At 58.3% G+C, this 21,299-nt stretch overlaps 3 protein-coding genes across 11 annotated transcripts in view; 1 reads left to right on the top strand and 2 right to left on the bottom strand.

Annotated features, from left to right (window-relative positions):
• Positions 1–1,471: 1,471 nt before the first annotated feature.
• RASL10A (RAS like family 10 member A) lies at positions 1,472–4,496 on the top strand. Of its 4 annotated transcripts, none has more exons than XM_073886793.1 (4): positions 1,472–2,428; positions 2,677–2,751; positions 3,471–3,613; positions 3,865–4,496. In XM_073886793.1, exons 1-4 carry the CDS (start codon positions 2,210–2,212, stop codon positions 4,130–4,132), a joined length of 705 nt encoding a protein of 234 aa, XP_073742894.1. In that variant the 5' UTR covers positions 1,472–2,209; the 3' UTR covers positions 4,133–4,496. The 4 variants fall into 4 exon arrangements, with proteins under 4 accessions (XP_073742894.1, XP_073742895.1, XP_025713934.1 ...); XM_025858149.2 differs by having other exon boundaries at positions 1,506–2,428; positions 3,471–3,595; XM_073886794.1 differs by lacking the exon at positions 2,677–2,751 and having other exon boundaries at positions 1,496–2,428.
• A 161-nt stretch (positions 4,497–4,657) lies between these two features.
• GAS2L1 (growth arrest specific 2 like 1) lies at positions 4,658–10,239 on the bottom strand. Of its 3 annotated transcripts, none has more exons than XM_025858197.2 (6): positions 10,084–10,239; positions 8,469–9,318; positions 6,989–7,096; positions 6,804–6,900; positions 6,532–6,703; positions 4,658–6,065 (listed from the first exon to the last, which is right to left on the bottom strand). In XM_025858197.2, the coding sequence occupies exons 2-6, from the start codon at positions 9,210–9,212 to the stop codon at positions 4,961–4,963; spliced, it is 2,226 nt and encodes a 741-aa protein (XP_025713982.1). In that variant the 5' UTR covers positions 9,213–9,318; positions 10,084–10,239; the 3' UTR covers positions 4,658–4,960. The 3 variants fall into 3 exon arrangements, with proteins under 3 accessions (XP_025713982.1, XP_025713983.1, XP_025713984.1); XM_025858198.2 differs by having other exon boundaries at positions 4,658–5,996; XM_025858199.2 differs by having other exon boundaries at positions 8,469–9,120; positions 10,084–10,231.
• Positions 10,240–16,493: 6,254 nt separating this feature from the next.
• Positions 16,494–21,299, bottom strand: part of LOC112813186 (RNA-binding protein EWS) — an 80,616-nt gene continuing 75,810 nt past the window's right edge. For all 4 annotated transcript variants that reach the window (XM_073886829.1, XM_073886830.1, XM_073886831.1 and 1 more), the window contains 6 exons: positions 19,896–20,025; positions 18,947–19,069; positions 18,094–18,256; positions 17,553–17,650; positions 17,001–17,253; positions 16,494–16,910 (listed from right to left, as the gene is read on the bottom strand). In XM_073886829.1, the coding sequence (XP_073742930.1) occupies positions 16,871–16,910; positions 17,001–17,253; positions 17,553–17,650; positions 18,094–18,256; positions 18,947–19,069; positions 19,896–20,025 (807 nt within the window). In that variant the 3' untranslated portion in view covers positions 16,494–16,870. The remainder of the gene's footprint in view (positions 16,911–17,000; positions 17,254–17,552; positions 17,651–18,093; positions 18,257–18,946; positions 19,070–19,895; positions 20,026–21,299) is intronic.

Here is a 21,299-nt window from a genome sequence, read left to right as displayed (position 1 = left end):
CCCCCACCCACCCACACACAGCCCTGTTTGCTGGTTCTGAAGAAGCCTTGCCCAATAAGGCACTCTGTCAGAAAGTGAAGCAAGGAAGGTTTTCCAGAGGAAGGACATAACAGAACTAGCTCCCAAGGGTGGTCTTGCTCCCAAGGAGCAAGAAGAGGGGGTGCTCCAGTCAGAGATGCGGGTCCCACCCAGGGCCTTAAGGAAGATCATCCTGATGTCAGCCCCGCACTCTCCTGAATGCCAAAATGGAAGGGGAGCTTAGTTTATTTATGCTCAGCCTTGTTCGCCAAAGGAATTGAGGCAGCTCACAAAACCCCTAAGTCTGAAATGTTATAAAGTGAGTGGGGAAGTTCGGTGGAAGGGAAAGAATCATGGCAGGAAAGGAAGATGAAGCCAGTAGTCCCCCACTCACTGGGCTTGAAGACCTGGAACACCTGTCAGAGGTAGCCATAAGTCTGGCTCTGAGCTCCCTAGTGGCTGAGGAGAAGAGTGAAAGCAGACCCAGTTCCCTGACCCAGCATGGGAAGATGAAAACACAACCAGTACACAGCCTTCTGTTGCCATCACCTGCTTCCCTGGAGGATGCACCCTCTCCTCACTTCAGGGCTAAGCTCCCCTCTCTCCTCCACTTCCCACTCTATGCGCCTACAATTCCTGGAACCCATGTGTTCTAGAACCTACTCTCCTAAGGTAGGATTTTTCCCTCTCTCTCCCTCCCCGCCTCTCCAGTGAGCTTTTAAGACTGGGAATGCTTGTTGAAGAGACACCCAAGTTAAAACCTTGGTCAGTGCAGAAACATAGAGATGTACCTGTGTATCTGGTCAGAGAAATGGGAGAGCCCCCCTCTGCAGGGAGGAGGCAGGCAGCATCAGAGGATGGGGGCTGGACAAACCCAGACTTTCCAAGCTGTAATGGTGAAGGAGCTTCTCACTAGCTCCAGGGAGGGGGGCATTGGGGCTTCGAGGGAAGCTACAGGCTACAGGTGGAGAAAACTTGGCCTTAGCAGTGACAGAGGTGGTGCTGACCAATTTCTGGATCTTTCAGCCTTGTTGGGACAGGGCTTCGGGGCTGAGCTACTGTGACCTGGTGTGTACCAGGCTCAGCACACTCTGTCCAGCCCCACCTGGATGACGGCCACCTGATACATTGTTTCATGCTGGACATTCACCTCTGTGTGCAGGACAAAAGTGGGAGGGCTCCTCAGAGGAGACCACAGGCTGTGCGTCAGGGGCCACCCACTGCCCCCCAACCTTGGAGAGCCCCCTCCCGGGCCTGTTTTCCTCTCTCAAATGGAGATAACCAGGCTAAGGCTGTAGTAGATTCAGTGATCACCGGGCAACAGCTTAGTAAAGGGCCCAGCACGTAGTAGGATCTCAAGCAAGGTGTCTGCGTCTGATGGCTGCGGAGCAGAGAGCCGGCGCAGCGCGGAGACTCGCCCAAGGTCACACAGCTGGGGCTGTAGATCCGACCCCGGGCGGCCTGACTCCCGCGGGCTGGGTTTGTCTGGAGCCAGCTTGCGGGAGCGGTGTTTGGAGGAGCGGACGCGGACGTGGGCGGGAAGGGACTTCTATTTTGGAGCGGGTGAGAGGAGCGCGGGACACGGAGGGGGCTGGATCCCTCCCCCGGCTCCCTGCGCCCCAGTCACCTTCCCGCGACCCTTCCCGGGAGGAGCGTCCCGGGCGGGTAGGGGGGAGGTGGGGAGGGGCGGGCCGGTGGTTACCTCATCGCCGCCTCCGGGAAGCTCCGATCGCTCGCTCGCGCCGCTGGCTGCGGCGGCGACTCAGGGCGCCGGAGCGACAGAAGGACGGGGGGACGGAAGCACCGAGAGGCAGCGCCGCCCCCGCGCCCCGATCCGCCGCGGGACCCGCGCGGCCAGGAGGTCGGACCTCGGTGCTCGCGCGGCCGCCGGCGCCTCTAGTCGCGCTGCGGGGCGGAGGCGGTGTCTGCACGGCGCGCGGGGTCTGTTCTCTCCCGAGCTTCGGCACCTGCCGGAGCTGCTCGTGCGTCCTCCGTCGGCCTGCTCGGCTGTCTGTCTGCCCTCCGACCACCGCCAGCTCAGTCCTCTGGCCCGGCCTCTCGCGGCCCAGGGTGCTCCGGGGGGCGACGAGGAGAGCGGGGCCGGGGCGCACCGGGCAGGGCACGCGGGGCGCACCGCGCGGCGCTGGCCCATGAGGCTTTCCAGCGCTGGGCGCGGCACGGCGCGCGGGCCATGGGGGGCAGCCTGCGGGTGGCCGTGCTGGGCGCCCCGGGCGTGGGCAAGACGGCCATCATCCGCCAGTTCCTGTTTGGTGACTATCCCGAACGCCACCGGCCCACGGACGGGCCACGCCTCTACCGGCCCGCGGTGCTGCTCGACGGCGCCGTCTACGACCTGAGCATCCGCGACGGCGACGGCGCTCGTCCGGGTCAGAACCCCGGGGGTCCAGAGGTAGCGGCTCGAGGGGCGGGCAGGGGCGTGTAACAGCGTGTGTGTGTGTGTGGCGGGTGCTCGGTGTACACGTGCGTGTCTGCCTGGACAGCCCCGGGGTGCCCAACTGTGTTCATGGATTGAAGGATGAGTGTGTCCTGGGGCGTTTGTGTGTGTCTCTCTCTCCTTCTTGACGGCCTGGAGCGGCCCAAGATCAGGCCCGAGGCCCTGCGATTTTGAAAAGCGGCTTTTTCCTCACTCGCCTAAAGTGCCTGTATATTTGCCTGCCTCCGCTGGTGGTTCTGGATCAGTGCACGACAGAGCATGGTTGTGTCTCCCTGAGGGTGAGCACTGTATGTCTGGGGCCTTAGGCAGAGCCTCAGTGGGAGGAGGATGGGGCCAGACACAGGTGTACTTTCTAGGGCAGTCATTCTCTGCTGCCCTATTCTGTGACTCGCTTAGCAATTTGTGCGAAGTCCAGGACAGACTTTGAATCCTTGGAGCTGGATGCCTCAGAGAGGTGAAGAGGAAAGAGCACCCAGAATTAAGCAGGGGTTCCTGGAGAGGGTGACATTGGGGCTGACCCTGGAAGGATGAGTGAAGTTTTGATTAAAAGAAGTGGCAAAAGCCTGCCAGGTGGAAAGAACAGCATGTGCTTAGGCGGGGAGGTCCGAATGTGTACAGCTGTCCATAATCAATGGTCTCCGAGGGCCTGGGGAATACGGAGCCCAGAGCTTAGAGGCAGCTGTAGGAAATAGGGAGGGAGGGCCCAAGGGGCCAGCCGCGAGCCGAGCTTTGGAAAGCTGGAAGGAGGAAGCTAGGGGGTGGGCAGAGAGGAGGCCGAGGGTGAGGAGGGCTGGTAGCTGACTGGCTTCAGGCACGGGTAGGAAATGTTTACCCTGGCCACCGTGAAGACAGTAAGGGCCTATGGAGCTTGTTGGGGGGAGATGGCGCACAGGGGGTGGGGACAGCCGGGGCCTGAGGATGAACTGTGGGTTTAGCGTCAAGACCGTTCAGAGGGTTTGGCGGTCAGAGAGTGAGAAACTCTGGCCTCCCGCCCCAGGAGTGGCCGGACCCCAAGGACTGGAGCTTGCAGGACACGGACGCCTTCGTGCTCGTCTATGACATCTGCAGCCCCGACAGTTTCGACTACGTGAAGGCGCTACGGCAGCGCATCTCGGAGACCAGGTGGGCACACGGCCACAGGTGTGTGTGGGCAGAGGAGGGGAGCTTTTGCCAGACTGGCTGGGCCTTTGCCCAAGGGCAGTGGGTGGGTTCTTCCCCAGTCCTGGCCGGGTCTCGGGCCTACCAGCTATGCGGTCTTTGGGCCCCTCGGGTCTGGTATTTCCTGGGGGGGGGGTGTCTTTGGCCACAGGAGTGTATATACCCACTGGGGGGAGGGGTCCCGGGCTGTGGGGTGTCCGGCACGGCAGCCCGCGTCCCCATTTGGCCCACAGGCCGGCGGGCGCACCCGAGGCTCCCATCCTCGTGGTAGGCAACAAGCGGGACCGGCAGCGGCTGCGCTTCGGACCTCGGCGCGCGCTGGCCGCCCTGGTGCGCAGGGGCTGGCGCTGCGGCTACCTCGAGTGCTCCGCCAAGTACAATTGGCACGTGCTGCGTCTTTTCCGCGAGCTGCTGCGTTGCGCTTTGGTGCGCGCGCGCCCTGCGCACCCAGCCCTGCGCCTGCAGGGGGCGCTGCACCCCGCGCGCTGCAGCCTCATGTGACTGAACTGGACGACGACGCTGATGGTGGGGGGAGGGTGGTTTGATTGGCGCAACCGGGTACCTGGATTGGACGAAATTGCCCAACTTCTCTCGGATTGGACAGGACAAAGTCTCCTCCCTGATTGGATGAGGAAACCTCCGAGTCAGTCTCCTGGGCGACAGGACACTCTGAGCCTCATTGGACCTAGCCAGGCCCCAAGCTACATTGGGCTCGAGCAGTCCTTTCTGGGACCTCATTGGGTTACAATCCCATTGGACTTCGCTATTAATCTGATTGGAAGCTCTCAGGTTGCCCCTGCGGCTTCACTGGACAAACTCTTAAGTCACACCTCTTGGGAGGTAATAAAGGGGAAAACAATGCAAGCGCACCTCGCATTTCTCGGATGGGCTGCAGGGTCTCAAGCTTAAGAGGTCAGAGCTGCCAGGCATTGCTCCCTGGCACCTAATGCCAGAATCCCAACATGTAATAAGCGTTCCCCCAAAGGTGTGATGGCCCCAAGTCTGACCCCAAGAAGCAGACACAAGTGGCTGGAACAATACTTTACTGTCAGGCTCTGCAGGGCCACAGGACCTCAGGAGGGGTCCTCACTGGCCTCCTCTAAGGCATTCAATAATATTAGTAATTAAATAGCAACACTCATCCCCCAACCGGAATGTACGACAGAGGTCCCATTGTGCCATGTGGTCCCAAGGGGTCTGGTCCCATGAGGTCTGGTACCCGAGAGGCAGGGGTGGGGGGGGGCTCCCTGCTGCAGAGGGGTTAAGGCCACGAAGGAAAAGGAAGAGAAGGAATGTGGACCTGGGGGCTGGGGCAGCTGGGCTGGTTCATCACATCCAGGAATCCGGCTCTGCCCTTGGGCTCACAGAGTGCAGGGCATGCCAGGACCCAGGCTCTGTGGATCCAGATGGGCGGCGAGGGCCCCGAGGCGTGGGAATGCGTGAGGGTTTTCGGTCTGGCTGTGTGTCCATCCGGCCCCGTGCCCAGGTCCTTGGGAGCTCCAGGCCAGCCGGGGGGCTTCCAGGTGCGTCTGGTGGGCCCCCCACACCAGGGCAGGGGCTGCCTTCATCAGAAGAGCTGGACAGGACTGGGCCTCGGGGCCCGGGCAGCCCATTGGCCATCCGGCCAGAGTCCCCAGGTTGGCCACACTTGCCACCCAGGACACTGAGGGATGAAGAGGAGCTGCTGGAGGAACAGTAGGCCGAGTCAGGAGCTGGGGGGTCTGGGGCCCGAGCTGGGTCAAAGGCTGGTCCTGCAGGGCTCCCGCCAGCAGCGGCCTCAAGGGCTCGGGCATTGGCCAGGAACTCCTCTTCCAAGCGCCGGAACAGCTGCTGTTCCTGCTTCGGGTCAAGCTGTAGGGGGGTGCGGAAGACGCTGGCCGGTGTGGCGCCTGCCTCTGGGCTGGGGCTGGAGACCCGGAGAGGCCGGAGCGCCGCAGGGCTGCGAGCCCGGGCAGTCTGGGGGCTGCTCCTGCCTGAGCCCCCGCTGGCCCTGCCCCGGGGCACCCACGAGTGCTGCCCATCTCGGTCCCTGTGCACCAGCAGCGTGGTCTGCTCCTCACGACTCTGGCTCCGGGCCCGCCGGGCGGGGCTGGCGGCCGACAGCTGGGCTGCCCTGCCTCCTGGGGCTCCACGGGGCCGCCCCCGATCCAGTCGGTCTCTGGACTGGCTGCGCGGGGCGGGGGGCCGTCTCGGGGAGGCCGGGGTGCCTGTGGTCAGACGCCGGCTGGGCCGCTCCCTCCGGGGGCCGGTGCCCGAGTCTTCACCGCGGACACCAAGGGGGCCGCTCTGGGCTGAGGACGCTGAGGAGTCGCTGTCCCCGGAGTAGCGGCGGGAGCGGGGATGGGGGGGCAGCTGGTCCCGGGCCCTGGGGCAGGGGAACGAGAGAGAGAGAGAGAGAGAGAGAGAATGGGAGATGGGGCAGACAGAGACAGGACTGGCATGCAGAAAGGGCCGGGAAAGGAAGGAACAAGCAGCCAAGTGGTTGGGGGCGGGGAAGACACCTGTGGTGGTGGCGGGGGCTTGTCAAGGGCTTCGGTCCTCCTGGGGACTTCCAGAGAGAAGTGAGGGACTTGGCAGCAGCTTCCGGCAGCCAGGGCCACCCTCCACCCCAAGGCAGCGGAAGAAGCCAGGCTCCGAGCTCCCCCTCCCCAGGCCTCCAGCTTCCTGGGCAGGCCAGAGGGAAGTGGGTAGGACTGGCCGCCGCCCAGCCCCCAGGGCCTGCCCCAGCTGTGTTGTTCGGCTGCTTGGGTTGCCATGGAGATAGGAAGCCAGGCCTGCCCCCACCCACGGGAACTTTTCCCAGGGTGTGAGTCACTATGGAGCACAGGCTCCTTTGTCATCCAGGCCAGGGCGGATGCCTCTCCCCCGCCCCCCCAGCCCCGGGCCATCCTGCCTCTCACCTGAGGGGGGTCTCTGTTCCCTCCTTTGAGGTGCGTAGGCTAATGGGCGTCACTTCTGGCCGGGAGCTCCGTCGCTCACTCCCAGGGGCTGGGCTGCCAGCGCGAGGGCTGGGGGTGGGCGACACCCTCTGTGGGGAGAATGTTCGAGCCCTGGGCTGGGGCGGGCGGTGGGCTGCAGGGGGGTGAGAGAACAGGTGGCAAGTGAAGGATGGTGCCACCAACACGAGCGCTCTGCCCACCCAGCCCCCCTCGCCCCCGCCATGGGCACTGACCCGAGGACGAGCAGCGGCAAGGGTCATGCTTGTCCAGATAGTGCTCCAGAGTGTCCCAGCCGCCACCCACGCGCACCATCACGTGGCTTCTCAGCACCTGTGGGAGCCCAGCGTGGGCAGGTCACGGCCTGTCGGATGGGCCCAGCAGCCCCCCGTGGGCCTGCAGGGCAGCCCCGAGCTCTTACCCGCACAAAGATGAGGAGACTGGAGTCTCCCACGCGGTACTTCCCCTCCGAGACTTTGATCATGGGAAACTGGTCTGGGCAGGTGCAGTAGCCCAAGATCTCCCTCACCTGAGGTCAGAGAGGAGAGACTGGTGGTCAGGGATCCAGTCCCTCCTCCTGGGGCCTGATGTCAGCAGCTCCAGGCTCAGGAGGAAGCAGGTCCTTCCGGGTAAACGGGTCACAGATTGCGTTGCCCCTGATTGGTGCAGGCTCTACACTTGACCTTTCACCAGCTCCCCTTCCCCGTTGGCTGTCAGAGGTCAGGGAGCTGACCAGGAAAGGATGGTGGCGCTGTGGTCAGGTCAGGGCTTGGGACCCCAGTGAGGCGCATCCCTCCAGCCCCAGAGCCTGGGGCAGTCCTGGAAGCCGTCCTCACTCCCCCTTCACCTACTTCACAGAGGCTGAGGCCCCACAGGGAGGCCAGGTCCTGGGAGGAGGCAGGCCATGGGACACGAGTGCAGGGGACCCACACCACATCGGTGCCACAGACGTGTAGGGTGGGTACACACACACACATACACACACACTCTCTCACCAACATGCACACCCAGGCCACACGCCCAGCAAGCACACATCTGCCCACATGCCCCCGCCAAGGCCGGGAGCTGCCAGGCTGGCTATGTGGACGGCCCTGCCCGCCTCCCAGCCCACAGTGGAGCCCGAGGAAATGGGCCTCGGGTGACCCTGGCCCAAGACAGGGGTGGGGTGGCAGCCTCTGCCCATGGCCAACCGGCTACCCCCCTCTGGGATAGGCACATCATAGTCCTAACCTCCTGATAAGAAGGCAACTGTTGGCCAGGCTGCGGGGGCGTCAGGAATACCCAGGTCCTGAGAAGAGGAGGAGGGAGCTGGGGGTACGGTCTGGTACCTCTTATGCTCACAGTAGAGCTAATCCCGTTCTCCTAAGAGGACTTCTGGCTCCTAGCAGCAGCTCTGGGCCTGGCTTCCCAGATCAGTGATGTGCGCAGGGTCGCAGGGGAGTGGGTGTGCCTGTAGAGCCCTGGGGAGCTTCCCTAGGCACTCACTGAGAGCCTACTGTGTGCCGGGCATCTTGCTCACAGCCAAGCGTCACAGGTACCCACTCAAACCTCGAGCTCTGTGATGTGGATGCAACTGTCTAGCCCTCGAGTACATACAGAAGGGGTCAAATCATGTGGCCCCCTGGATGAGGGAGTATACAGCACTTCTCTGGTGCACAGGTAGCCCTTAAAGGAAGTGGGGAGATCATGCAGTGCAGTTCAGATTTTATCCCTGGCCCAGTAGGGCCATGTGCCCTCACCCAGCACTTCTCCCTGTCTGGGTGGTGCCCATCTCCTTGGGGCCAGCTATACACTTGATGCTCAACATAGGCACCACCCCATGGGACAGACTGTCCCGTCCCTGGCACGCGGTGGGGGCGTAAGGCAGGGCCATGGGCGCGCGCCCTCATTGGCGGACTCACCAGCTCGTCGAGGTTGCGCAGGTCGCTGGGTGTCATGCGGGGCCCACGGGCAGGAGCCCCTGCTGTGGTGGCAGTTTCGGGGGCATCGTCCTCGGCCGTGGGGGCATGGGGGGCTGGGGGTGCAGCACGTAGCTCCCGCTCGATCTCCTGTTCAAACTGCACAAGGCGAGGGGCGAGGAGGCCGAGGCGGGCCCCACGCCGCGCCACCTCCAGCAGGCACAGCACCACGCTTTTCTCATTCTTTCGCAGCACCAGGTCCTCCGTCTCAAACATGAGCACTTCAGGCACACCCAGCTCTGTTCGGCACCAGCCGATGAACGTGGCCACGTTGTCGCGGGCCATGAAAGAGCCAGGCGCCACAGTGTGCGCCTGAAAGGCCACCCCGCGGGCTGGACGGGCAGCGGCCAAAGCGCGGGCGGCCTCGGTGACAGCATTGGCGTGTTGGCACAGGGTGGTGCCCGTGGCCAGCCCCGTCAGGAAGCCATCACCACCGCTGGGCAAACCCAGGCCATACAAGGCGTTGAGCCACTCGGCCAGGTCCTCTTTCATGGCCTCCACGTAGGCCTCACTCGAGCGGAACGGCCGCACGCTCTTGGCTGCCGAGCCCGCGATGCCCGCCACGGGGTCCGCCATGCCCGGGCCAGCCGAGTCACTGTGGGTGGGCAGGGACACAGGACTGCTGTGAGGACCCACGAAGCACTCAGTACAGACTAAGCCGCTGACCACCTGCAACTCGCCTGTCATCTCAGGCCAGATGCCTGGTTCTGTGTGCTGGCTGTGAGAAACTTCACTGTACCTCAGTTTCCTCGTCAGTGAAATGGGTACAATAAGAGTACCTTCCTTGCAGGACCTAATGAGATAATTTGTATGAATGACTTAGTATCTGTAAGTGTTTACTATTTCCCTCTGGGAGGGAGGTGATGGGGGACTTGGCTGAATCCTCCCTCCCTGGCAGGCACACATGCATCCTTATTGCCCCCCATGGTAGGTGCAAAGCAGAGCCCTAGAGATGCAGCCCCCAGGCGTGGACTCACAGTGGACAGGCAGGACCTGTCCAGGAATCCGGGTCCCAACCGCAGGAATGCTTAGGGCCATTGCTCAGGGCTGGTACCCGGCCCACCTCCTCTGCGAAAGTCCCGGGTACTCCCTTAGCTCTCCTTCCCTAAGGACTGTGTCATTATAACAACGACATAACAGCAGTAACAGTAACCGCAATGACCCTGCCAGGGCTGAGTGTTAGTGATTTTATCTCCATTTTACAGATGAGGAAACTGAGGAGCAGAGAGGGTAAGGGCTCGCTCAAGGTCGCAGAGCAGTGCGTGGCGAAGCCAGGCCGACCTGAGCCGCGCTGCGGATGGCAAGCGCCAGGGGCAGCCCCGGGGTGCCGGAGCCAGGCCCCGCCTCCTCCGAGGAGCCTCCCTAGCGCCGCAGGCCGGGTGCGTGCGGGGCCGGGACTCGGAAGGGCCTCCGACAGCCCCCGCTGGCCTCCCGTCTTCGGCCCAGAGAGGGTGCGGGGGCCGCCCAAGGTCACACAGCCCCGGGGAACGGAGGCCGCAGCTGCCAGGTCCCCGTGATTGCGCGCCAGGCAGGGGTTGCTGGGGGTCCCCGCGCTCACCTCGCTCATCCTGCGGCCTCGGGGAGCATCGCCCCGGCGGGGCCGAGCGGGGCCGGGCCGCCGCAGGGAGGCGCCGCCCGAGCCACAGCAATCCGGTCCGGCGGCTGAGGCCTCCGCACCCGCCCGCCGTCTCCGCCCCGCCTCCCTGGAATTCGGATCCGGCCCGAGGGGGCGGGCGGGGCCGCGCGCTCTTAAAGGGGCAGAGCTGTTCCAGCGCTGGCGGGGCGGACCGAGGGAGGAGCTGGAGTCTCCTGACTGGGGTGGGGGCGGGACCAGGGCCCCCAGGCGACCCCACTAGCCCGGACGCCCCATCCCCGCTCAGGCTGGTCTCAACGGTCCCTTCCAAACCTCCTTGGTCTCCTGGGGAGAGGTTTGGGCCTTTTTAATTACACCCCTTCCCCGGAGAGCTGCCTCCTCGGGAGGGCCGCACGGCCTGTTCCCAAGACAACTCAGGAAGCGATAGGGACTGGGGCTGCAAAGTCACCTCCGTCTGGAGTGAACCTTCCTAGGTCAGATAAATGAGGCCAGCGTGACTCTGGGTGCGAGCTTCCTACCAGCAGTGCAGGCCTCGTGGAGGTGGGGGAGGATGGCCTATTCTGCCCACCCGGGTGTGCCACTCCTCACTGAATTCTCATCTTTAACCTTGAGGTTGAGGGAACCCGTTTCTCTGATGAGGACGCTGAGGCTCAGAGGGGTAGGCAGGTGGCTGAGGCCTGCGGATCTGACACCTTGGCCCATGCCCTTTGGGGAGAGGCCTATCCCCAACCACCTCTGGCTACCCAGGTCAGGCACAGAATTAAGGGGAAAGGAGGATAATGAAGTGGCCTGGGTCAGTTTGGCTCGGGAGGGTTAATTGCTCCTGGTTTCTTTTCAAACTGCTGGGGAGGGACCAGGCTGGGAGCAGGGGAAATCCTGCCCCCTGCTGCTGGCTGGGCGGGGAGGCCAGGCCTGGCTGGGCCGCAGCCTCGCTGGCCAAACCGGGCCAGCCTGGGGGGAAGCACCACCACCCATAGCCAAGTCTCAGAGCTTTCATTAAACTCCTACTGTGCACCAGGCCTGCTATGTGCCCTTGACCTAAACTAGTCAAGTCACCTGTATGAGGGACTCTCTTTTGCCCAAACTAGGGCTCAAGAGATCAGCTGGTGGAGTCCGGGTTTGAACATGGCTATAATGGGAATATCCTCATTCAAGGATCAGGACCATTTGTTGAGTACCTACTGTGTGCCAGACCTGCTGGTTGCCAGGCTGATCACGTGCATCATCTCACTGAGTCCTCATGACTCATGGGCTCACAGCCCAGCGTCCTAGATACCCAAGTGGTGCAGGTTCTGATCTACCCTCTCCTTCAGCACTCCTACCCACAAAGAGTGAGGAAGGCCGGTAAATAGTAATAGTAATGCCTGACACTTATGTGGCACCTACTGTGTGCTGGGTCTCTTCTGGCACTGGGAACCAAGAGCAAAATGTGGGGAAGGAAACAGAGCCAGCTCTAAGGGTTCACAGTGTGGTAGGGAGGCAGCCCCTGGGCTGAAACAGGGATGAGGCACCAGAAAGAGAGGTGGAGCCAAGGGGTGTGACCTAGGAGTGTGGGGTGGGATGAGGCTGCAGTTTTAAATCAGTGGTCAGGAAAGGAGCTAAAGGAAGGAACCGTGTGGATGGTTGGAAGGAGAGTATTTCAGGCAGTGGGAACGGCCAGTGCAAAGGCCCTGAGGTGGGCATGTGGTTGGTGTGTTCAAGAAAGAGTAAGGAGGCCTGTGAGGTTGGGGTGGAGGGAGGGATGAAGATAGAGAGATTGGGGGCGGAGCGAGTAAAGCTTTGTGGGCCATGCCTCTTTGGAGGGACATGGGAGCCATGGAGGGATTGATTGCAGGGGAAGGGTGCAACCTGACTTAGGTCTTAGCCGGTTCCCTGTGGTTGCTGTGGTGGGCAGGGCAGGAACCCCAGAGGAGACCAGGTGATACCAGTGGGGATGGTGGAGATTGGTGGATTCTGGCTGTATTTGAGGGGAGAGCTAATGGGATGTGCTGGTGAATGGGTGTGAATGTGAGGACAGAGTCAAGAATGACTCCCAGGTCTGGGACAGCTGATACCTGGGAGAGAGGGCTGCTGGAGATGGGGCAAGGGAACTCCGGTTTCAGGGGGAAGAGCAAGGTGTGGAAACGAAGTAATTTAGTCCTCAAAATAATCCTATGAGGTAGGATGATTTTCTGTGTTCTCATTTTACCATGTGGGGACACTGAGACCCAGGGAGGGCAAGGGATGTGTGCGGTCAGCAGCTGTGCAGGAATTTGATTCCTGCTTATATCTACCTTGCTCAACGACAGGGCTCTAGACATAAGAGAGTCAGATTGAACCCAAGCCCTGCTCTTGGTCACTGTTGGGTGAGATGGTTAACCTCTCTGAGCCCCAGTTGTACTGTGTGGACAATGGGACAGTGCATCCTAGAGCTGTGAAAATGGTATCATTAGTTAGCAGTCGGGACAGGTGTCTACTATTCCTCTGAGGAAGAGGGGACACGTGGGTGGGGGCTTGCTCCTCCCTATCTCCCATCCCCTGGGCTGTGGCCTGCCATCACAGAGGCCCCCTCCAGAGCACAGACTCCAACATTCTTGTTATAGGACAGGTGGCAGGGGTAGCAGGGCTGACTGGCATGGCCAGACTCCTGGCCCAGGCTGTGGAGGGCCTCAGCTTTGACCCCCTCTGTTGTGTGGTGACCTCTGCTGTTCCTTGCAGGACCAAGGGAAGTCACAGAAGCTGCTGGAGGGACAGGAGGTTTGGGCTATGGTTGTCCTGAACCCATTCCCGCAGACGCCAGGGGCCACCCCGCTGTACAGAAGGTTGTGCCTCCAAGGCAGACATGGTCTTGCCTGTGGCCAGTGGGCACGTGGCCGGATTTCTTGCCTCCACTGCTGGGTGCCAGGGAACTGCGTGCTTGGCCTTGGTTGCAGGTGGAGGTCAGATGATGGCCATGGAGTCTTCAAGTAAAGCCCTCACTGGCAGGACTTGGCCCTGGTGCCGGGCAGCTCAGGTGCTGGTCGGGTCCACTCCAAGCTCGGCAGGTTAGCCTGAGCCTGTGAGCACAGCCCTGGGGGAGTGAGTGACCCACAGGGGTCTTTAGGCTCCTCTGTTCCAATGCGGGTCCAAGCATGACAGCTGCTTGCTCCTGCCCCGGCTGTGGGACAAGTGACCCTCCGCTTCCCTGGGCTGCCTCCTGTGCCCTCCAGGAGTAGAAATCAAAGCCGGAAAGCCCCAGAGGGCCCTCTTTCCCACCTGCCTCCGCTGCACTGCCCATCGCTTGCCCTGTGCCTGGCAGCTCCGTGGGGGGGGTGGGAGGGGGCAGCTCAAGAGCTGGCCGTTGGCCCTGGGGTCCCGGTGTCTGGGAGCCTGGCTCCGAGTTGCCTCAGCCGCTGGCCCCGGTCACTGCCCTGTTCTCGGCCCCACAGCTGCTGCAGGCCTGGAGCCCCACATTCCTTCCCACGGGGCAGGTGAGCCACTCACTGTGGTCTGCGCGTGTGCAGGGCACAGGTCGGTCTCCCCCGACGCCTCAGCCTTTGTCCGGGACTGTGGAGTGGGGCCTCGCGGGCCCATGAGGCTGTGACAGAAATGGTTTTTGTGTGCCCGACCAAGAGCTCCTGGAGAGTTTGGAGCAGGCTGTGGGACAGAAGCAGGACTTCTCTGGCGGCCGCAGCCCTGCTTTTCCTCCCCCTCCAGCTCCAGGGGCACTGACCAGCTTCGTGCAGCCCTGCAAGACAGCGCTTGGAACTCAGGCTGCCTGAGGTCCTCTGAGGCCAGTGCAGTCCAGACGTTTCTTTCGGCTGAGAGAAATCAGCCCTCTGACATAAACACTACCAAACCCCAGGCCTAGGCGCCGAGAACATAAATACCTCTCGCAGGACTATTTGGTGCTGGCGACAAGCCCCTCTCGAGGCGGGGACACGAGCCACTCCTGGGGCAGCCTCAAGCTCTGGGCAGGAGCCAGGTAATGCCGGTGGCGTGTGATGGTTGTGCCGCAGCTCCCACGGAGGGCTGCCTGTCACCCCTTGGCACGGGCTGCAGGCCGGGTGGTGGCTGAACCCTACCCGGTGCTGCCAGAGCCCCGGCCTCTCAGACACAAGACACTGCGTGCGGGGAGCTCAGGCTCTGCAGTAGAATGCCCTCAACTTTGGTTGTCCGCCGCCACCGGCAAGTCCCGCCGCCTCATCCAGGAGATGCGGGTAGACTCTTACCTCAACGGCTTCTCGGGAAGTAAATGTGGTGAGGTGGGGCTTGTCACCACGCACAAGCCCAGGGATGTCGTGGTTAAACTTGGGCCTCAGGGTGTGCACCCGGGCTCTGATGCTTCCGACACCTGCCAGGGCCCCTTGAAGGACCAGCACTGGCCTGTGTGGCCAGGCTCCAGCCAGCAAGGCTGAGCGGGGCAGCTGAGGTCACGGGGGCCTTGTGAGTCATGCCAAGTGGGCTGGAAGGCCTTGGCGAGTTGTAAGAATTGCAGTGACTTAACGTCAAGAAGTCACTCTGGCGTCTGGGGGGCAAGGGCTGGAGGGGCCGGGGGAAGCGGGGAGCCTGGCGAGGGGTGGCAAACGAGAGGTGGGGGGCGCTGGCGACATATACCGTACTTTGAAGAGAGCCTGCTGGGTTGGGTCAGGGGCCGGGGTAACACGAGAACAAGGAAGCCAGGAGGACGGTGAGGTTCCGCGCGAGGCGGCAGGGGCCCCGGTTTGCTGAGCTGGGCTGTTGGGAGGGGCCGGCTCCAGCCCTTCTGTAAGCCCATCACTCAGGGAGGCCAGCCAGGCAGTGCGGGTCAGAGGAGGCCTTCCTACCTTTTGAGGTCGGTGGGGGAGGCGGGGGTGGACAGCAGCCACCAGAGGGCCAAGGAGGGACCACTGATTTGGCAACATGGTCGCTGGGGACTTTGAGAACTACCCTATCAGTAGAAGCAAGACTTAAGTCGGTTCTAGAAAGGGAGAGTGGGTGGGCACTAGGGCAACAGAAAGATGGCTTGGCACCTAGAAGGGCTGATGTTTCCCAGAGGTGGGAGAGCAATGCCTATTCTTGAGAAATGACTCGTTACGTAAAAGATGAAGCCACAGAGATGTCGCACGTAATACGTCCAGGAGGGCTGGGAGTGCGCCCAAGACCTGTCCCTGTCTGCCTCAGGAACACGGGCCAGTAGTGCAAAGCTTAAGGACAGTAGGGCCACTGTGAGCAAGGAGGGGTGCACGGGTTCCTAAGATGTTTCCCAAGGCCTTGCTCTCATGGGCCAGGGGATGGAGAGGAAATAATTTATTCCAAATTCTTCTTGTGCCTTCCCCTGGCAAAGGTGACAATCTCTCCTTAAAGTTTCAAACACTAGCTGGTTTCACTTATTTCTTTAAGCTCTGAAAAACCGAGTAAGATATAATTTGTGGACTTTTGAAATATGGACTAATATAAAGTTATGCTGAGAAGGTGCGGCTGCGACTTTAGGTTATGAAGGACTTGCTCCACTGCTTCAAGTCAGCACACTGAGCAACTGCACTTCTGAGCCAGGAGTCCTAGCTGTCAACATCTGATTTCCAGAAGCCCCCAGCCCCCATTCAGGACTTGTATGTAGCCCTGCCCTAGCTGGTCTTTGCTGACTGGGTTATGGCTAGGCCTGCATTTCTTTCCTGAGCATCTGGTGATCAACTGACTTATTTGCAGACTGGGTTACACACAGTTGCTTACCTGGAAAACCTCTTTTTTCCTAGGAAGGCACATTAGGGCCTCAATCTCTGGATGCCTGAAATCATGCAGGCACAGGAGGTCATCAAAACTTAAAATCTACTGGCCTGGACCTAAACAGTCTTCACGCAAGTCCGAGAAAAGACAAGACTGACCAAAAAGGCCCAGAGGTAAAAGGTCTGGGATTCTTCTCATCTACACAATTTCAGAAACACGCTCTTGGGGAAAATCCCTGGCTTCTGACCTCACACAAGGCAGTCAGGGAGAGCTGAACAGCAGCCTCTATTTACCAAGTTCACAAACTCTGACCCGGTAACATCAAGAAAATGTCACATCAAACGGTTCCCATTAGCGGTCACTGAAGCAGACCTTCGTTCTGAAGCATGTGGAGCCCAACTTGGAACACCCGCTAAACCCCGACAATGGCCTGGGAGCCGCCCACACACAGTGCCTGGCCCTCTGCCACGGAGGTCCTCCCTGCAAATCAGCCAGACCTGGGCCAGATGTCCCTGTGGCTAGAGCTAGGGTTCTGGGTGAAGGTGACACTGTAACCCCCGTTTCCTTGCTGGCAGCACCACACCCGACATGGTGGCGTGCTGACCATTTTGGGTTTCCCCTCCCAGGATGCTGGAAGGGGCGCCTATCTGGCGGGTCAGCGTACACTCCAAGTAGACTTGCAGCGACTGTGCAACAGAGGCCGAGAAGGATGACTGTTTATAAACATTTGGAATTTTATTTAAAAAACAAAAAAAAAAAAACAAAAAAAAACATCACAACCATGAACATTGTTACAGTTAGAGGCCCTCTTGGTTCTCCACAATGATACTGAGCATGCTCACAAGGGGTTCCCATTGTTTAGTCTTAGTTAAACAACCATCTTTTAAAAGAAGGAAAAAAAACTCGGCACACTACCATTTAACTTGTTTTAATGTTTCTTCACAAATGGTGAAAAATACTAAAGTACAGACAAGGAATAATCATAATGTTGTGGCCAACATTATAAATATGGAATTATAAATTTAAAACATTTTCTGGTTTAAAAAATAAATCTGGTAGTCAATGCAGCTCTGCGGGGTCTCTGCGTCTAGTAGGGCCGGTCTCTGCGTTCCTGACGGTGCTCGCCTCTGTAAGGCCAAAAGGGGCGAGGGATGAAAAGGGGCAAAGGAGAGGGAGCTTCCCACCAGAACCCGCCCCAGGACCGCACCATCACGTACTTATCCATTTTTCCAGGTCCTCCGCGCCCGCCTCTTCTTCCTCCCATCTGTTCCATCAAAGGTCCAGGGGGCCCACCAGGGCCGCCCCGTCTTCCTCCACCAAAGCCACCTCGGTCCATGCCGCGGCCACCACGGAAGCCCCCTCTGTCTCCACCACGGCCACCTCTGAACATCCCACCGGGACCACCGCGGTCCATGAGGCCGCCTCTTCCGCCGCGCATGCCACCAGGGCCGCCTCTGCCACGGTCACCACCTGAAGGAAAAGAACAGATCAGCAGCAAGACGGGGAGAACGGGTGGCTGCGTGGCTGCTCAGGGCCTGCTGCCTTCTCCCAGAGCAGACACAAAGGCGATGCTTTACTCAGTCTGCGTCTCTGGGGTACACTTTAGAACAGATGACGGAACCTTAGGAGCTCCAGCGCCAAGACTACACTTCCTGAGACACCAACCTGGCTGTGAGCAGTGGACGGCAGTCGTTTACCAAGCCCACCAAGGCAACAAAAGAGGTTTAGAGCCAAGATGCTGAGGGGATGTGCCCCAAACCTGTACCTACCCGGGGGTGGAAAGGGTGGTGGAAGGAAGCCTTCAGGCTTCGGGGCCTTACACTGGTTGCATTCTGTTCTCCAGGCGAAGTTCTGGTTTCCACACCCCCTGCATAAAATTATATCACAACAGAAATCACTAACTGAACTAAGGCAGTTAAACAAAGCAAACCTAAGCAGGCACACACCATATTCCACCAGCACAAACACTGGAGCCTGGTCAAACACTATTAAGAGGATCCGCTGACAGAAAATGGCTTCAGAGCCACAGCCTCAGGCAGCAATACACCCGAAAGACCGGTGTATGATCCAGAAAATGCACAACTATGTATGTACACGTGGACCCCAGGAATCCAATGGAATCATGACTTCCTTCAGAAGGCTCTGAAGATGGACTGATTAGGCCACCCACCCACCCCATGAGTCTGGGTCATCATTATACTCCGCAAGACAAGACAGAATCCAGCAGTCCTCCTCTCCAGAATGGGAATGGGCGGGACAGAGGGTGACTTCACTAGTGTAGGGTATCAATTTGTCAAGAGAAGTACATACGGATTGGGGCACTGCCAGTCTCCAGCTCGGTGCTGGACATTTCCTCCTCCGGATGGGTTCCCTCGGGAACCCCGGGGCCCTCTTGGGGGAAAGCCACCTCTGTCTCCTCCACGGCCTCCCATGCGACCCATGGGGCCCCCAGGACCTCCTGGGCCGCCTGGACCTGCAATAAGACAGAACCAGTCACCTCTGTATAGCACTAGATTTGCTGCAGAGGAAATCTCTATCATTACGGGAATTCATATAGATCACAGCTGTCACCGTCCCTTCATTTGCCTCAGACTTTTCTGCAGGCGCAAGGACCCAGCTGCATGCCTTCTGTGCAAATTACTTTAGTTAGCTCCCACAACCTGTACAGAACAGGCATTCTCATGCAAAGATACCCAAGCAGAGTAAATAAATGGCAGCCCGGGGTTGACAGCCAGGCATGCCAGCCCCGCTGACCAAGAAACCCGTTCTTCTCTTCCTTTCAGTCCTGCAAACTTTTTAACTGTCAACATTTAGTGGCTCAGTATTGATTCTACATGCCTTTTTCTTTCTTAAGATTTTATTTATTTATTTGTCAGAGAGTGAGCGAGCACAAGCAGGGGGAGTGGCAGGCAGAGGGAGAGGGAGAGGGAGAAGCAGGCTCCCCGCCGAGCAAGGAGCCCGATGCGGGACTCGATCCCAGGACCCTGAGATCATGACCTGAGCCGAAGGTAGACGCTTAACCAACTGAGCCACCCAGGCGTCCCATGCCTTTTTATTTCTAATGGGCTTGCCTACACTCTAGAAATCAAGTTTCTCAAAGACAAGTGTAAAAAAACATTGATAGCAACACAAAAGCAGCTCAGGAAAGATGTCTGTTAAATACCTCCACGAAGTGGCGGCGGCATCCCTCTGCCCTCACGGGGAGGCATACCACCCCGCATGCTGTTCATTGGAGGCTTCTTCCGAGCAAGAGAAACCTTAAGTTTGCTCCCTTGAAAATCTTTCCCTGGAACAAGAGAACAGAACACCAATTACTCCCAACTTGCAACTCTTCCATCTTTGAGGGATTGGGCGAAGCTAGACCACTCCTAGCTCCCTGACTCCACCACACCGTCACTCTCAACCACCCCCGTGGTAGCATGCGCCCCATCCACAACCTTCTCGAAGATCTTCACTGGTAAGGCCACAAAACATTTTCAAAAATACGTCAAATCCCCTGTACCCTAGAGAGGGAAGTAAGCCAGGGGAAGGCTGAGTGCACTGGCACCCTTGCCCCACAAAGGGTGAGAAGTAGGGACAGGAGTATATAGTATAGAGGGGCCAGGAGATGAAAGCCAGACCTGTCCTTTGACACTTTCAAGTTGATTTTGTCTGCAGGAAAGTTCCAAAATCAATACCAAGGCCAAATATGGATATATTTAAACTCAGATGTATACTGGATTTTTGTGGGGTGATCTGTACCTTCTGCCCATGCTTAGAGAAACATTTACAATTTTAGGCAAGGTGGATTTATAATAATGAGTCAAAATAAGGGATCTCCTAACCCAGGGCCAGCAATGGGGCCCTCCCATGGCAGAAGGGAGCCAGGCACACTGCTTTCCAACAGCCAGCCGGTGCTCCTCCAGTGCAGAGAGGGGGTCCTTCCCATTCCTATGGCTCTCAAGTTCCTCCTTTCTGCCACGTGTACCTGTCCCTTGTCCCCAAAACCACTTCGGAGAATGATATTCTAACAGAATTACATACATTAGCAAGCAGGTTGACATGGGCAACATTTGCTACAAGACCCTTCATGTGCCCCAGTGAGCATCCCCTGTCGACTCCAGGGCTCCTACCATCAAACCACTCCACGGCAGCCTTGGCAGTTGGTGGGTCTTCATAGGACACTGTAGCATCACCTTTGGGCTTTCCTGTTTCCTTGTCCAAGTAGATATGGATCATGGGTTGTCCTGTTCTCTTGTTCATCTAGGCACATAAAATAGCACAGTCAGGCTGTGACCAGAAACATTGCTTTTTGGGGGAAAAGTCCATGTGAAATTCAGAGAAGTCCCCTAAATTGTCAAAAGTGTCAAAAGCAGTAATTTTTCACAGACACATTCAGTAGGAAATTAGTTTATCTCTGAGTAGTGGAACTAAGCGTGCCTTATTTCCTAAATTGCCACAACAAATATATACTTAGGTTATTTTTTTCCTCTTAGGTGTAGGTGTCATGAAAACCAAAATATCCTAAAGTTCCAAAGTGTGTAAGTGAACAGTGCGGTTCCCGTTGCTTCCCTAGTTGTCATCTCCTGGTGTCCTTGCACCTACCCCAACATTTTCTGTGCCCACACCAACAGGCTCCCAGTGACAACAGCCACCTCGTACGAGGCAGTCAGGCTTTGACGCCATCACACAAGCCAGTGTCGCATCAAGTAAAAACCACCCTTACATCAGTAAGTACAGTATCCAGGGTTGTGAGTGTGCTAGAAGCATTAAGTCTAACACAGCCAATTTTTCCACCATAGCTTTTCAGCGGAACACCAGATCCAACTGGCTTGAATTCAGGAGCCACACTACAGAATATGGCTTCGGGGCACCTGGGTGGCTCAGTTGGTTGAGTGTCTGCCTTCGGCTCGGGTCATGATCTCAGGGTCCTAGGACTGACGAGCCCTGCATCGGGCTCCCTGCTCAGCTGGGAGTCTGCTCCTCCCTCTCCCCCTGCCCCTTCCTTCTACTTGTTCTCTCTCAAAATCTTAAAAAAAAAAAAAAAAAAATCAGAAAAATATGGCTTCATTTGTTTTCGGCATTAAAAGTGCATATGATCAAAGTCTAATCTATACATGTTGTTTATAGAACACCTAGTGATACCTGAGAGTATTGATTTATAGGGTGTCTTTTTTTTTTTTTTTAAAGAAAGCTAACGTTTCTAAGATATACATACCAATACCTATGTTTTTATAAAGGACATACACAGACTGAAAAGAAATATGGCAAAATAGCGGTATGAATGCTGGAGCTATGTATTTTTAAAATCTCATTTTACAAAATTGACAGTATATGCTACTTTCTTAACCAGGAAAAAAACCCCACAAATACCCAAATAAACAACATACTATACACATCACAAGTAGAGAGAAACCTTCATTATGCAACTCCTATGCTCTACCAAAATCAAATCTATTTCTATATAGTTGTCACAACCACATACGTCATTTGAAAAAAACCATTCACAATAACAACTAAAAATCTAAAAAAATAAA

The sequence above is a fragment of the Callorhinus ursinus genome, unplaced genomic scaffold, assembly GCF_003265705.2.
Source record: "Callorhinus ursinus isolate GAN/ISIS: 27379988/994484 unplaced genomic scaffold, GSC_fseal_2.0 scaffold72, whole genome shotgun sequence".
NCBI lineage: Eukaryota > Metazoa > Chordata > Mammalia > Carnivora > Otariidae > Callorhinus > Callorhinus ursinus.
Note: the sequence above shows the minus strand (reverse complement) of the source record. Positions and strands in the feature narration are given on the sequence as shown.